The sequence below is a fragment of the Alosa sapidissima genome, chromosome 5 (assembly GCF_018492685.1).
Source record: "Alosa sapidissima isolate fAloSap1 chromosome 5, fAloSap1.pri, whole genome shotgun sequence".
NCBI classification, from domain to species: Eukaryota; Metazoa; Chordata; class Actinopteri; order Clupeiformes; family Clupeidae; genus Alosa; species Alosa sapidissima.
Window position 1 is genome coordinate 30050044 of NC_055961.1, and position 16859 is coordinate 30066902.

Sequence of the window (16859 nt, forward strand, 5' to 3'; positions counted from 1 at the left end):
AATTAGCACAGCATCGGTCTTTTGTGGCCATACCATTCACACATTTTATGTCGTTTTCACACAATATGCAGTCAGTAAACACATTTCCACAATGCTTTCATTTTCTTAACAGACAAGCTATACCTCCCAACAAAACAATGGATTGTTTTTGTAGTATTTACGAATGTTAACACACAACATCCCACAATAGCAAACACAATATTCCAAACCTTAGATACAGTATAAAAACCTCTGCTTCTGCTCTGCTTCTGCTACCAAATGGTTTTATCCCAGGTACATCGCCTTGGATAATATCAGATGTGATGTTGATGAAAACATGTGGCCTAACTCTGAAGATAGCAGAGATTAGATACAGTAATTGTGTGCTTTTTTTAGTTCCCCCCTTTTTATCTGGGGTTTTTGCTGTTGTTTTTTGTTCAGAATGCTATTGTGTGTTTCATGGATATTTTGTTCACTGTAAGCAATACTGTAAAACTTTTCCTGTTCTATCATACTGTAAACAGTATTTCTACTGTACCTCCTGTAGTAAACAGTAAAGGGAAAAAAACTGATTTGCTTTTTACTGGAATGCTTTTGAATGTGAACATTGCATGTGGACATACAGTTCCCAACAAAGAAATTTAGTGTAAAAACGGTGGATAGCATGTTTTGCATGCAAATACCTGTAAGACATAAAAGTCTATGCAGTTTTTGTAATGTCAACAATAGCCAGTATTTTGAAACCTGGTGTACTTTGATTGACTGCATGTACCTTGTGAAGTGAAAACAAGTGTTATTCTTTGACAGAATAATTTCATTTTGAGTCAGATTTCCAGTGTTTTGGTAAAGTTAGTGTGTGCAGAGAAAGATGTGTTCTGTTTTGAAATGAAGAGTTAGTATATATTTAACAAAATGTGTTTTTGAGAAGAAAATTATCCATTTGGCCAATTGTGTTTTGTAGGTGTGAGTCTGTGTTAAGAGTTTAGAAAAATGATCTGAAGTATGGGTAAGCGCTTGTTATCGATTGAAAAAAACTGTAAGTACATCAATTTTCTTTGTGAATGAATAATGTATCGTAAATAAATAAATGTTCTTCCTTAAAACACAGAGGCTCATACAAGTATACATAAGTACAGTAAGTATACATACCCCTATATTAAATTCCCATAGAAGCAGGCAGATTTGTTTTTTTTAAAGGCTAGTTATTTCATGGATCCAGGATACTGTGCATCTTGATAAAGTTCCCTTGGCCTTTGAAATTAAAATAGCCCCACATCATCACATAACCTTCACCATACCTAGAGATTGGCATGGTTTTATTTCAGTTAGCCTAATAGCTGGTTTGATTTTTGATTGAGAGATGATCTTATGGAAAGTACCCCATGCCCATCGTGAGATATGGTGAAGGGTATGTGATGATGTGGGGCTATTTGAATAGGGAACTTTATCAGGATGCATAGTATCCTGGATCCATTAAATAACTGGCCTTTAAAAATAAACATCTGCCTGCCTCTATGGGAATTTAACATAGGGGTATGTATACTTATGAGCCCCTGTATTTTAAGGAAGAACATTTATTTATTTATGATACATTATTCATTCACAAAGACAATTGGTGTCCTTAAAGGTTGGATTTTTCCTCATTTATTTAATTAAGGCATTACAGTAAGATCAGTTTGAAAGATTATTTTTTATTCCTCTTTTTAGTCAACTTTAGCATGTCTATGTACAGGGTATGTAAACTTATGAGCACAACTGTATGTATCGAGTGTGTGTGTATTTGTGTGTGTGTATTTGTGTGTGTCTGTGTGTATGCCTGTGCATGTGTATGTGTATGTGTGTGTGTGTCTGCATGTGTGCATGTGTGTGTCTGTCAGTGTGTGTCTGTCAGTGTGTGTGTGAATGTGTGTGTGTGTGTGTGTGTGTGTGTTAGGGATATTAGCCTCTGTGATTATCTCAATGTACAGAAATAATGGATGCGGCACAGCAAACTGTTTTTAAATGCACTGAACACTGTTCTCTGCATAAGACACAACAATCTAACATAAAGTCACATGTTTGCCATTTCAATACAATGCCATTCAAAATGACACTACAATTTGAATTTGTTTAGTATTATGGCAAAGCGTACTAAAGATGAGAGTGCTTTTCATTATACCCAACAGTGTGTAGTTGGTTAGACAAAAATCTGGTAATATTAATGAAGTGTGTGCCATTTGGTGCAAAAGTTTGATTTTGATAATGGTAGTTTTGGTAGTTACAGTGCTTAATTTTTGCAGTTTGGGTGTGTGGTTTTGTGAATTATGTTAAGTATTTTGATAAAAACCAACCTAGTTTGCGAAATTGTGTTGAAATTGGAAAAAATTGTAAGCACATGCACATAGAAACGCACACACACAGGTGAATGCTCTCGTCCACAGTCATACTGGTCTTCTGGCACTCCCACCATACTTTCTGTTGCTGTCATCGCTCCTGATACAACAGGAAACCACCCAACCCCTGTGTGTGTGTGTGTGTGTGTGTGTGTGCGTGTGTGTGCTCTCTTGTGAACTCTTCTCTGTATTCTCTCCTCTGCAGCGTGCTGGCGACACACTCCGCGCCGATACGGACAGGTGAGTGACCAAACGTCGCTTCTACACAGGTGCACACAGGCGTATTTAGTGTTGGAGTCAGAGGTCCTCCTCACAGGGAGCACGTTTAAAGCAGGGCAGGTGATGGTGGTTTGTAGGTGAGAAGATGGGACAGGGCTAAAGCCGCTAGACACTGTTGCACTCTTGCTGTGACAAAAAAATCATAAATGTTGATTTTGTCATTTCCTTCAATCAGACAATCTGACTGTGAGGAACTTCAGGACTTAATACACAATTACACAAATTGTACATTGTATATTCCACTGTATGCTGCCACATGTATATGGACTATGGGCATTTTGTTACACAGATTGTTACACTGTACTTCATGGTGTAGATACACTGTAACAAGGGCCTGTAATATAATGTGCTACTGAAAAGAAATGCTGTCGTGCTATGTGTCATGCAAATCTGCTTCCAGTAGTATTCACATTTAGTTTGAAAGACGTCAGGAAATAATTGTTAGGAAGGTTTGAACATTGAAACCCACTGAGATCAAAAGGTCTGGTAGTTTTGAATGTCTCTCTCCCTTATAATACATGAAAGTACATCAGTGATATGTGATTCAAGAGAACAATTTGACTTTGCTTTCTTGGTACAGTATAGAATAGTTATGTACCTCATAGTACCTATACTCTTCCCCAATGTCTACATAAGATTACAGCATTTGCTACTGTCTGGCTTGGTATGTGGTCTTTTCTTACCACACATCGCTTTTGAATGTATACACACACATACTGAAACACTACTCTTGGTCTTAGACTATGCCTCGGTAGACAGTAAGACACACATCCTGTATGTTGTCATGTCATGGAGCTTCCTTTTCTCACAGTTTGATGAGATAAGTGTGTGAGTGTGTGAGGTGGCACTCTGAGTGGCAGAGTGAAACGTGTAGCGATATGTAGGTGGTGTTAGGAACAGCTTACTGTACAGCTCATGTGCTAATAATGCCCACTGCTCTGTGTGTGTGTGTGTGTGTGTGTGTGTGTGTGTGTGTGTGTGTGTGTGTGTGTGTGTGTCTGTGGATAATGAAGGATCACAGTTGCGGGATGTGGTTGGGGGTTGGGGGTGTATGAAGTGGGTTAAGAGGACACTGTCAAGGTGTTTGAATGAAGTGCAGGTCTTCAGGTCCAGTGGATGGTTGACTTGCAGGCAATTGTGATTTGACAGCACAGGAGAAGGTCAAAGAGGACACGCTCAAGAGCGTCTCGAGAAGAGACCGAGTTCAGAGAGCTTCTTGCAGGTTTCCTGTGTATCTCAAAGGGCCATGTGAAGCTTCCTGTCTCTCACAGTCTCTTGATGTGATGTTTCTTCAGCCTTTGTGTCTGTGTTGTTCTCCAGGGCAACAGAATGCATGCCGTGTGCACGTGTTTGTGGTAGGGTGTGTCTGTGTGGCCAGTGTATAGGCCGGTGGATGATGGAGGTTCAAAAAGGTGTGAAGTATTTCCTTGGTTCTGAGTAGTGCTTATTAAGCCCTTAAAAGGTTGTATCAGCGATAGCGTGGATACATCACTTCTGTTGATGTCCGTGCAATTAAAACGCTCCTAAACGCGCATCTCGTCGGTTATTGGTTGAAACACTTTATTTTGCCTTGCTACCAACAAGGGTTGCCAACCCTTGTTGGTAGCAATTGTTTTTGTGTACAGATCTCGGAGCCTAGGCTGCCTACAGAGGCTGCCTACTTTTGATGGCCTCCTTATGGGGCAGACAGCTAGCGGATCGTTAGGAAAGATTAGAGGAATGTGATCATTTATGTTTGGGTCTTTTTGGGGCCTGAAATCGCTGATACAACCTTTAAGTTCTCTCATGTGCCACTATCTGAATGAGCTTGTCACCATCCCATCTGATTCCCTGTGTTATACCTGTGCACACAGAGACAGAGTGGTCAATATAATAGCTACCCAAATACTGAAAAAAGAAAAGAAAACAAAGAAATGCAAAGGCATTACATTCATTTATATGCCAGACAGGCTAAATATGGAAGCATATTATCAAGCATGTGATCAAAATGGTGAAGAATTATGAGTTGTCTGTGAGAATGACAATAGATTTCAGGGTATGGAAGGACGAGCATCAGTAGAAAAGGACGTTTCTATTGACTTTTATTCACATTGCACCAAACTGCACAAAAGGAGTAGCCTGTCATTTGCAAGCTGTGTTGTGTCTGTTCCCAACCACCCAATATTTAAATTAACTCACTAACTCAATAACACGCCTCACATTGCACTGATATTGAGACTCCTTCAAGGGATTTTAATTACCCCAAATCTCAAGCATGGATTTCCGCATCTTCTTTATAGACATAGTGGATCTTATTGTCTTTTGTCTGAGCTTGTTTCCTCAGAAAGGTTTAATGCACAGTTGGTGTTTCTGTCACTGCTTTTGCTAAGGTTCAGTTCACAGTGATACATATCAGAGAAAAAATAGGAAAGGGTCAGTGTTTGACCACTGCTTAGTGCTGGACTAGTAAAAACAATCATATGCTCCAATGCGCTGGGAGCATTCCAATCAGGACACTCTCATCTAGTACAATAGTAATTGTATAGTATAAATTTAGCTACTTAACAATTATCTTTGTCAGAGCTGTCAAGTGGAGGAAGAGCTAGCCCCGTAACATCATGTCATTAAATATTTGCTTGGGTGCTATGTCTGGTGTGCAGACGTTTATTGCTGTGACTTTTGCTTTTGTCCAGCACCCTAAACTGAGGCTACTTGCCCTGGATGTGTGTACCTTTTGTACACTTTTCAGGTCAGAGTTGTTTAGTTGACCTTAGTGGCTACTAAGGAATAATGTATTATGTACTGCATACACCACAGTAAGAACCCCCAATATATTCTTTGTTTTGACCACCACTGGCGTTCTAGAACACATACAGTACATGTATATTTTTGTACACAATTTGAACATTTTGTGAAATTTATATGTATACATAAGCAAACCTTTAAGTTTCAACAATGCTTGATCAACCAGGAGGAGGAGGAGAGCATGTAAGACCTGAGTTGCAGGAGAAGGGGATGGAGAGAAATTGAGAAGCACGATTTAATTTCTTCGGATAGTAGAAATGTGAGGCGGTCCTGTTATCAGTCAGTAGGCAGTGGGCAGTATTCATGATACATGTATGTAAAATACATAATTCAAATAAAAAATAGTATTCATTTGTATTTTATTGGGTTGAAGAAAATGCCTTCGTATTTTGTATCAAAATACTTTATATGTGTGTATTTTTGTAGTTTCAAAATATTGCCAAATATTTTTGGTAAAACCAATACTTTTGGTGATGTGATGACATCATACAAGAGCAAAATAATGAATGTAGCCTCTGACTGGTGCCGACAATAGTCATTTGTGATCAGAATATTGAGATTCAGGAAAATTATCCAGTGCAAGATGAGTAACGTGGAGGTTGCTCACACACACACACACACACCCTCTCAACACCCCATCTCTCACACCAACCTCAACTACAGTTTTTTTGAGAACTTTAACCATCAGTTTCTTGATAACTGTAATAAATAGAACACATGCAATCCGTTACGTTTTTCCCCTGCGACATTGCTCAAAAAGTTTCTTCATGTATCACCCATATCTATGCCCACTGGCGTCAATATAACCCCAGTTTGCGCTTACACAGTACCCAGTTATTTAAAAACCAATTAAAAGGTTCATGATCCTACCTTATCAACAGCTTTACACGCTATATCATTCTGGGCATGCACTAACAATGTCAGAGACTTCATTCTCTGTATCATATGTCATTGTTCCATGAGTTTGGAGCCATTTTTAATAGAACTGCATTGGTTTGTTTTAAGACCACTGTGGCTCTGTAAGTTCGGTGGTTAGTTTGTACCACTTGAGGTGGCTATGAGGTGTTACAGGCAGGTCAGCATCTGTTGACTGTTTGCAGACTTATGGCATGTCTTGTGGGCGTAGAAACTTTATCAACAGAGTCAGTGTAATGATGAAGGAATAGATTAAATAGACATGGAAGGTTTACAAAGTGATTTCATGCTTCCTTTTAAGATTATTTTTAGTATTTTCAAAATACAAAAATACAGTATTTATAAAAGTGACAGGCAGTGTATTTTGTAGTTTATTTTGACACACATAAAATTTGGGTATTTGATATTTTATTTGAAAATACATTTTGATGTATTTTTGCCCCTTCCTGCCTATTATCAAATGCGTACCTCAAGACACTCAGCTGCAAAAGACTGCATGCATGAATGCGGATTACAGGAGTCCTTTATGACTGTCCCATTTAACAGGTGTTGTAGGGGAAGTACGAGTTATCATTAGTAGACATCTGCGATAGATACCCATTTTACAGATTTTATCCAGTGTCTTGTTTCAACTGGTACATCGAATTCAACTGGTGCACCATGCTGTACACATTACAGAGAGAAAGAGAAAGACTAATTCCCATGTTTTTAAAATGCGTCCTATTCTGGAGATTACTGTGATACCGGGTAGCAGCATGACCTTTTTATTGTGTTGTCATTGATCTTTGTATTTTATTCATTCTGTGAAAATGCAATCATTTCAAGAAGCTATATTTTCTTTCTCAGAATAACAGCATCAGAAATCGGCAAAATGTAGGTTACAGATGAAGAAAGCTAAAAGTGACAGGCAGTTTTAAACAGAGAGAGACAATGCACACCGTTTCTAAGAGAGTAGCTACTGTCAATTTCATTTTTCATTTCAATTTGTATTGTTTGTTTCCAGCGCACAACACACTGTCCTTCTGTATTTCATAGGTATGCAAGTTCTGCCATTGACAGACAAGCAGGAACATCAATGAGGAAGGTAAGTGCATCGACTTGCTGTGATGAGATATACTCCTGTTTCTATGCTTGATGTAGTTCTCCCATCGTCTGCTATCGACTCTCACTGAGAAAGACAAGCTGATGTAACACAAAAGAGAGTAGAGACGTTCAAGTTTCAGTTTGTCTCTTTCTCTCTTTCTTGCTCTCTCTCTCTCTCTCTCTATCTCTTTCATTCTCTTTACCTCTCTTTATGTCAATCTCTTCCCCACCCACTCTTTCTCTCTTTAAATTCCAGTCAGTGCACTATGCTTCTTTAAGGACTAAGACCAAAAAGAAGAGTAAAGGTAAGTGTATACTGTTCATCAAAAGAATGGATTTGTTTTGTGCATGGCCATTAGGGAACAAAATGACTAGATGGCCCCACTGTACTGTTTCATACATCAACGGTTAAAGTAGCACAATGTAGGAATTCCCCTTTGTGTCCATTTCCAACATACTGGGTACCCATTTAGCGCTGAAGATGTACCCAACATACTGGGTACCCATTTAGCGCTGAAGATGTACCCAACATACTGGGTACCCATTGAGCACTAAGGATGTATCCAACTTCGTTCTGGGCATGCAGTGGTAACGTCAGAGACTCAGTTTTCATGTTTTAAGTCGTTGTGCCATCAAAATGAGTTTGAAGCCCTTATATTAAGATTTAAAAAATGCATTGTGTTGCTTTAAAGTGTTAAAAAGGCCTTTCGTTTGTAAAGAACCTCATTTGTTTGGATATCTTTGTGCTGTGTAAGAAATGCATGTATAACTCTGTGTGAAATTAGAGTGTCAATCCCCTTGGTGTGGTCAGGGTCACTGAGCAATGCGAGCCGTAGGAGGATCGCTTGTAAGGACCTGGGCCACGGTGACTGTGAGGGCTGGCTGTGGAAGAAGAAGGATGACACGGGCTACTTCACCCAAAAATGGAAGAAGTACTGGTTTGTCCTGAAGGACTCCGACCTCTACTGGTACACCAATCAGAATGTAAGACCTCCCATGTTTCACTATGCTCTACCCTTATGCGATATTAAAAGCGTAATTGACAACTTTGATCAAAGCAAGTGCCGAATCCTGGTGTCTTCTCTACTGACTCAAATACGGCGGTGGTGTAGGTGTTAAGAAACTTGGCTTCCAGGCGAAAGCCAAGTCAAGGGTTTCAATTCCCAACTGCCACCATTGTGCCGTGGAGTAAGGCACTTGACCCCGAGTTACTCTAGGGTAACTTTCCCTGTAATTGGTCTCTGTAAGTGGCTTTGGATTAAAGCATCTGCTAAATGCATTAATAATAATAATTAAAAAAAATCTTACATGCAAATATTATTACGGTGAAATAACTTGAAAATGTGCAACAGATTGAGTAATTAGTCATTGACAAATATGATCTGATGGCTTATTTTCCGTCTCTCACTGTCTTGTTTTGTTAAACTTGTGTTCTCAGGATGAGAAGGCAGAGGGTTTCATCAGTTTGCCAGAGTTCAGGATAGACAGAGCAATCGAGTGCAGGAGGAAACAGTAAGTGCCTGGACTTACCTCACAATAACAAACCATGTCACGTCTTACAGTGAAATATGAACCCACAGCAAATATTAAAAAGTCTATCTGATCGGCAAACTTAGATTGTTTTCCTTTGTTCTTTTGGAATTTTTTTCACTTTTAGATTTATGTGCATCTGTATTTGAGTGTTGCTTTTGGGCTCTAGGAGATAACAGCTCCTTGCTGTGGATGTACAGATTGTGTGTTTTTGTGTGTGCTGCTGAGGAGAGAGAGCGTTGTAGTAGAGGGCTTGTGTGTGCTGCTGAGGAGAGAGAGCGTTGTAGTAGTGGGCTTGTGTCAGACCTTCAGGCCAAAGGGAAACTAGGTCACTGCAGCTGTGGCCTGTCTCGTGCTGCTGTAGCTGAGGGTGATGCAGTGGAAAGTTTGCATGATGAAGTTTGACCAGAGACCTCTCCCCAAATCTCTCTCTCTCTCTCTCTCTCTCTCTCTCTCTCTCTCTCTCTCTCTCTCTCTCTCTCTCTCTCTCACTCACTCACTCTACCAAAGTGCTTTCAAGGCCTGCCATCCAAAAATCAAGAGTTTCTTCTTTGCCACGGACCATTTAGAGGAAATGAATAGGTAAGGATTTTTTCTCTTTTCTTTCTCCTCTTCCATTCCTATCATCTCATCTAATCTCTCCACTCCTCTCCTCTCCTCTCTTCTCCTCTCCTCTCCTCTCCTCTCCTCTCCACTCCTCTCCTCTCCTCTCCTCTCTTCTCCTCTCCACTCCTCACTTCTCTTCTTCTCTTCACTCCTGTCCACTCGTCTCCTCTCAGTTTGCCTCATACCTGTCATCCTAGTCTGGATACGTAACTCAAGTGTCTCTGTGTTATGTCTTGTGCAGATGGATGAATCGTTTGGGACTGGCTGCCATTGGATACACCCCAGATGATCCTGTGCCCCGCCCAGATGAAGGTCAGAACGTCCTGCCTCTTACCAGAGCGCTGATATCACCTACTGCATACAGACTGTATAGTAGTCTAGTCTACCCACTTAATACATCCAATAAGTCTAATGTCCTGTGGACCTTTGTATGCCTAGTCTGCTGTTTATTGAATTACAATGTGTAGTTTAATCTGTAGTCTATTGGTTCTTGATGTAAATGTTGATGTAAATTCTTTAAATGTGTGACAACTTCAGATGAAAGTTGTAGTCTGCTAGATGGCTATTGATTTTATGTTCATAACATATGCTGGAGTTTTTACATACACGTAAATATACATGTAGTCCGTAGTCAATTGACTTTTGATGTGTCAACAGTGCTCTTTGTGGAGTTATAGTCTAGTTATAGTCTACTGACTTCAAGTGTAGTTAGATCGATTGATTGATCTATTGATTTTTGGTAAGTGGTTCAGTCTATATGGTCCTGTACACATTAAATTGACCCTTTTCTCGAGGTAACTCTAATTTAATGGTGTTTAATTTTGTCAGACTACTGGAGTGAAAGTGACCAGGAAGAGATGGAGGGATCCATGACGCTCAAACACGATAGCTACCACAGAGGACACAGTGTAAGTCACACCATGTCATTCTCTGCAGATGTGGGTCTGAGTGAGTCATACAGAGAGGTGGACAGACACAGATACAGTTGTATTGGACACACACAGACACATACACACACACACACACACACACACACATACCGCACGTACACAAACAGTATACCCCATCCCATTGATATATACCTCACCTCTAACTAGTGATGTGACGTTTGAAACTGACGTTTCGAATCAGAGTTGAGCTTTCGAAGCATGGTTTAAAATACCCATGTCATATGACCACGGCTAAGTGAATCTTGAGTGCATTTCACCCCGGTCAACAGCAAGCTGTTATGAGTCGGTGCATTTAATTGTCAGTGTAGAGTGCACCTCAGTCGTAGTCATGAAGGTGTAGTGGTTAGCGCAGCTGTTTTGCACATTATCTCAACTGTGGTTCACTTCCCGTTTGATTTGAAAGGTATCATTTTAGATAACATCTGCTGGCCAACTTCATATTTTATCATTAACCATTATAACCGAAATACATTGCAACATCAAGAGTTAGGCTACAAAGCGAGCCATAGTCTTGAGTAACCCTCTTCTCTGCTACGAAGCATCTGACAGCTTTGTTCAGGATCACATCTACTATCTAAGGCTCTGGGGTATCGGAAATTGTTTCGAAGCCTCGAAACAATTCCGGCACAACTGCTTCAAAATGTTTCAGTGTTTCACAAAGCCTTGCTTTTCCCGTCCCTACCTCTAACCTCTACACACCTCTATACACATGTGCACCTGGGCAATATAATGTTGAAAGTCATATAGATAACAGCGTCTGTTAAATCCTATACATCTTACAAGTAGCGACACTACAAAGTTCTACACCTGTAGACAAAGATTACAACAAAGTCCTGTGTACTTTACATGTAGAGACACTTTGTTTTTGGTCCAGTGTTGTCCTTACGTGTTGTGTCTGTGCTTGTCAGGCGAACCCCACCAGCCCGTTCCCTGAGCGCCACTTCTCCAGCGGCTCCACCTTCTCCCACTCCTCGGCCGAGGAGTCGCTCTCCTCCGGCTGCCGCTCCACGCACCGCGAGCGCCGCTCCTGGCAGGACCTGATCGAGACGCCGCTGACCAGCGCCGGCCTGCACTACCTGCAGACGGGTGAGGGCGAGGGCGACTGGGGCGGCCCGGCGGGACCCCACGGGCCTCTCTCGTCCCTCTCCCCCGAGCACCACCGCCACCAGGCCACGCTCCCTGCACAGCGCCGCCGCGGGCCCCTGGACCGAGACGGACCCTTCCCGCTGACGGACGGCGAGGAGCGGGGCTCACGCAGCGGTGGCGGCGGCGGTGGCGGGGGCAGCCGAGCGCACAACAACAGCCACAGGCAGCAGCGCAGCCACAGCCTGCCGCGCAACCGCGACGCGCAACAGGCCGCCCTGCAGGCGCGCCACACCCACGGCACGCTCCGGCCCCGGGCCCACACGCACCGCGAGGAAGAGGAGGACGCCGACGACAACGAGCTGGACGAGGGCGGCAGCGGCGGCGGGGGCTCGAGGCGCAGGCACAACAGCCGGCGGCGGAACGGCGGAGGAGAGCGGTCAGCGTGCGAGGCGGCAGAGCGGGAGGCCGAGGCGGCAGAGCGAGACCGAGACCGAGACCGAGACCGAGAGCGCGGCTCGACGGGCGGAGAGGTGCCGGTGGACGGCCTCCAGGAGCTCTACCGCACGCTGGAGCAGGCCAGCCTGTCGGCCTTCGGCCAGCAGCGTCCCTCCACCAAGCAGGAGTTCCGCCGCTCCTTCGCCAAGCGCTGCAACGACCCGGCCACCAACGACCGGCTGCACCGCATCCGGGCCCTGCGCAGCACGCTGAAGGTAAGAGAGGAGGAGTGGGAGGGGGAGCGTGGGTGCGAGGCAGACAGAGAGAGCTATATCTAGGCTGGTAGAGGGACAGAGGGGGTAAAAAATAAGGTGGGTGTGGGGTGGGCAGAGGAAAAAAAAAAAGAAAAGAGAAAAAAAGAAAAGAAAAGACAGAAAGAGAAATGGAGGGATGGAAGAAAAGATGAAAACTGATCCCCCCCCACAACTACCAACACCCCCCACCTTCGTCTCTTGAAAAGACGACTCTGTGACGTTTTGGATGACAGACAGACTGCCTGCTCTTCCCCCATCCAGGCCAAAGAGGGCGATCTGGCCGTCATCGGTCTGATTCTGGACGACCCCTGCCTGACTTCGCGGAAGTTCCGGGAGTGGAAGCAGCGCAACCACGAGCTCTTCGTGGACATCTGCGAGTTCAGCGCGGGCCCACTGGAGCTCGCCTCAGACGCCACGGCCGGCGACCTTTCACCTCTGTCACCCACCCTGATGATGCACACACACTCCTTCATCGAGACGCACGTCTGAGGCGATGAGATGCACGTCTGAGTCTGTGACGATGGCCATCCATCCACACACACACACACACACACAGACACACACACACATACACACACACACACACACACACACTCCTTTAAGCCGCCAAAAAATAGCGTTATATACACACGTCATGTATATCAAGAACAATAAACTTTTACAGACTCTCATGTCCATTCACTGTTATTTACAAAGTCCTATGCCCTACTACAGAACAGACATGTATGTAAACATGAAATGTAAACACACCCATAAACTGATGAAGAAAAACTTGGAAGAAGCACTGTGGAGTCAAGAGACCACTCCTTTACCCCTCAACCCCGACGGACAGCTGACTGAGGAGCCGACACACTGTAACCAACACACACTCACTGTAACTATGGGAACCAACCAACAACACACACACTGTAACCGTGGTAACGGATGTGTACTGTGAGCGACTGCAAAAAGCTCACAGACACCACAGACAGTGAAGAGTAAAGGATGTAATGTGCTCCCCGAGCCCATGTGAGCCACTAATAACAGACTCACTCACCGGAGATACTGAGGTGCCCCACTGCATGCCTGAGGAAAAAAAAAGAGTCATTCTTTCATATTTAGTGCTGAAGAAGAATATATGAACAGCAACTACAAGGAACTGAATAAAACACAGCGATAATTGTTCAGGGGCTGTATCATTATCCTCTCTCTCTTTTTTTAATCAGCTCTTTGGATTTATTTTTATTTTATTTCCTTTCTTCCCCTCGTATGCTGCAGGAAGAGCGATCGATGTAGCTGTGGGCAATGGGCTTCTTTCTGTTACCAAGCAACACACACCGCCCTACTGTGTAACTGTATGCAGCTCTCAAAATGTGTGAGTGTGTGTGTGTGTGTGTGTGTGTGTGTGTGTGTGTGTGTGTGTGTGTCTGTGTGTGTGTGTGTGTTTGTGTGTGTGTGTGTGTGTGTGTGTGTTTGTGTGTGCCTGTGTTTGTGTGAGTCTTGAATGAGACATATGATGAGAGTCACACTCCTGACAGGAGTGTTATTTTCCCTGTATATCATTTAAAGGACTGGAACATCCAGTGTTTGTATGTATTGTTCTATAAGTTCAATCGTATTTAAAATGCAACGTTTGCATTGGCTGCTGAGTAACCATAGGAATGCAAATGTAATGATTGTTATTATTGGTTAATCTCTTTGCAGCCATTACAGTGTTTCCATACCATAAAGTTTTTCCCTTTGGCATATTTATATTGTTGGTCAAACATCTGCATGGTTTTAAAGATATTTCTGCCATTCTGGCTAAGAAATGTATATAAGATAATAGTCTCTTGTTTGCATAGCTGCATCCTCTGTTCAAAACTGTGAACTCTTCTTGTGAATGCAATCTTCAGATTCTGTATCAGCAGAGTCTTTTTACTTCTCTATTTTGATTTTTAGAAAAAGAGTGTAAAACAGAAAAATGCTTTGCGTCTCTGAAATGACTGTTTCTGCTTCTTCCCGGCAATAGCTGGGGTTACCTCTTAAACTTTGGGTTGAATTCAGGTCCTGAGTTTCTCTAAGAATTTCTGTCTTATATGTATGTATACTCTTGGTTTCCCTGTGAACTTATTCATGGTCCCCTGAAGTCAAATATATCTGATATATGGCATCGTCCTCATCTTAGTATGGCATCGAGCTAAAAGTCCATAATGTCTGAATCGGGTCACGTTTTTCAACACATGCAGTACAGTATATAATGAAGATGTAATTTTCTTTGTTTTGACTGTGAATAGAATCATTGTGGAATGTACTTTAATTGGACTGAATGTAACCTTTTTGATGTGGTTAAACATGTACTTTTTCAGAACATAGACACCTTAGAGTACAGAGGGGAAGGTGAGGCATGGAGCGATGGTGTCACTCCATACTGTAGGGGAAACAGAGAGAGAGAGGAAGAAAGAGAGCGAGAGAATTGGAGGAAAGATGGGAATTGGAGGAAAGATGGCAAAAATCCTAGCACCCCCATCTCTTAACAGTGATGAGGTACATAGTAGAAGCCAGCCATGTGTCTGAGATGTGTGTCTGTGTGCAGGTGCGTGTATACTCACTCACATGCATGTGTGTGTGTGTGTGTGTGCGTGTGTGCGTGTGGGCTGTATGAAATCTGGCCAACGGGTCCCACTGTGTTATTTTGGGCGTTCGCCCTCCAGGTCACTGCTCTGCTGTATCAGATGTAAGTTGCACTGCGACATTTAAAAAAGGAACATATTGCTCTTTTTTTGAAAATATATAATGAGCGTTTACTCTGTACAATGACTGACAACGACAAAAAAACAACAAAAAAAAGGTGTTATATGAAAGAGAGAGATACATTTATTCTTCCTATGATTCAGAGCTAGCCCTTTTTTTCTGAAAAACATATATAAAGATTGTAAAATTTAAGTTGTAAAATTAATAAACTGAATTATCTGCACTGTTAAAAATTGTGTATTGTATGTCTCCATAGTTATGCCTGGTTGTTCACAGATACAACATAAGAATGAAATTGTAGCTTCATGTAAGTAAAAAATGTATCCGTCACTGAGCAAATCAAAGCTCATGGAAGACACTGCACAACATTCAATGTCAATTGATATACACCGTAAAAACTAAATTACGGTAATATCCTTTGGCTTTTATGTGTTTCAATCGTCAATGTCAACTCAACTTGCTTATATTTGAGCCAGGCTTCCTTTCACACAAAACTTTTGTTCAGCAAGATGGGAAATACTATGGAATTGATAATGGTATAAATAATGGAGGAATGGACACACATTAGGTCTTTATGGCCACAAATGGTAGAGAGTCACGTCTTTCTTTCGCCTCTCTTACCTCTCTCTTCTACTTTCGTGCTCATGGTTTCTGTAAAATGACAATTGAGAATCTAACTGATTTAACAATGTACAGTGTGTCCATGTTGACAGAAGTGAAAAATGTGTATTTGAATGCCATCTTCTCTAAACTTTGTGTGTGTGCGATCTAAGCAGCATATAGTTGGCTCAAGTGGGTGATCTGGTGGTCTTTAAGAGGTTTTATACAACCAAAAAACTTTCATAAAAACCGGACTAGGCCACTAATTAAAACAAGCCTTTATTTGTCCAAACCTGTGGCCACACCAGGCCAGTTAAAGGGGCCTATGTCTAATTGAGACTAGGTTCTTAATCAAGGTTTTTCAGTTAACAGATAATGGCTTTAATAAGATAGTTAAAACACTAGCATAAGCCAACCATGCCTTACAGCCTTTGACCCCCTGTGATGATATTTTTCTCATTTTCTGTCTTCTCTATCCTTATCACACTGGGATTAGCATAATCCTGATTGTGACTTGAGGCTTTGGATGCATTCCAGGTGGTCCCACCTGTAAGATTTTCCGTTTTGTTCTGCATCATTAACAAAACCTCCCTAGAGCATTGGGCCTTCATCCAAAAATAAAAAATCACAGAAACATAAGCCTAGCTCTTCCCCAAGCAACCCCCCAATCATATTTTAAGCGTTCGATTAAAAAAACCTGTCAAAATATCTATGCTGTGTTGATAGTTGACTATGTGCCTCACCTTCTAGATGGGATGACGTGGGTTATCACAGTTCCAGAACCCGAATGTTTTAGCCTCAGTGTTGAACATTCTGAACAGTGACAGTCTGGACTAGTGAAGCGTGACACTTAGCCTGACAGAGCACAGAGGTCTCCACAGGATTTAAGGTCAAAGGTGACCAAGGGTCTCTCTCATGCCCTTTGCAACCATACTGTCATACTCTGCTCATACCGATACACCTCAGAGCAGCATCACAGAGGGGACTACTACATGGTATAATATGATTATTTAACCAGGTGACTAAACCTCTGTGGAAAACTCAAGCTGGGCGCAGCTTTAAGGCAAGGGTATATTGTGAGGATTAGACTGAGATGTATCAGCTTATGTCTTTGACTGCTGGTATTACAGTGATGCATGGCAACCATATGCTTTTCAAAGAGCAAAACATCTGTATGCCATGACAAGACACCTTGTCATTGGTGTCTACCATCC

The 16859-nt window shown here is 42.3% G+C and overlaps 1 protein-coding gene across 3 annotated transcripts in view; it reads left to right on the plus strand.

Moving 5' to 3' along the window:
- si:ch211-26b3.4 (connector enhancer of kinase suppressor of ras 2) overlaps window positions 1-15259 on the plus strand; it is a 34118-nt gene extending 18859 nt beyond the window's left edge. For 2 of the 3 annotated variants that reach the window (XM_042093885.1, XM_042093886.1), the window contains exons 14-23: window positions 2557-2591; window positions 7365-7413; window positions 7669-7717; window positions 8224-8396; window positions 8851-8924; window positions 9453-9524; window positions 9790-9860; window positions 10377-10456; window positions 11407-12294; window positions 12595-15259. In XM_042093885.1, coding sequence (XP_041949819.1) covers window positions 2557-2591; window positions 7365-7413; window positions 7669-7717; window positions 8224-8396; window positions 8851-8924; window positions 9453-9524; window positions 9790-9860; window positions 10377-10456; window positions 11407-12294; window positions 12595-12822 — 1719 coding nt within the window. In that variant the 3' untranslated portion in view covers window positions 12823-15259. Of the gene's footprint in view, window positions 1-2556; window positions 2592-7175; window positions 7203-7364; window positions 7414-7668; window positions 7718-8223; window positions 8397-8850; window positions 8925-9452; window positions 9525-9789; window positions 9861-10376; window positions 10457-11406; window positions 12295-12594 lie in introns of all 3 variants that reach the window. The other variant, XM_042093884.1, reaches the window with a different exon arrangement.
- The last annotated feature ends 1600 nt before the right edge of the window (window positions 15260-16859 follow it).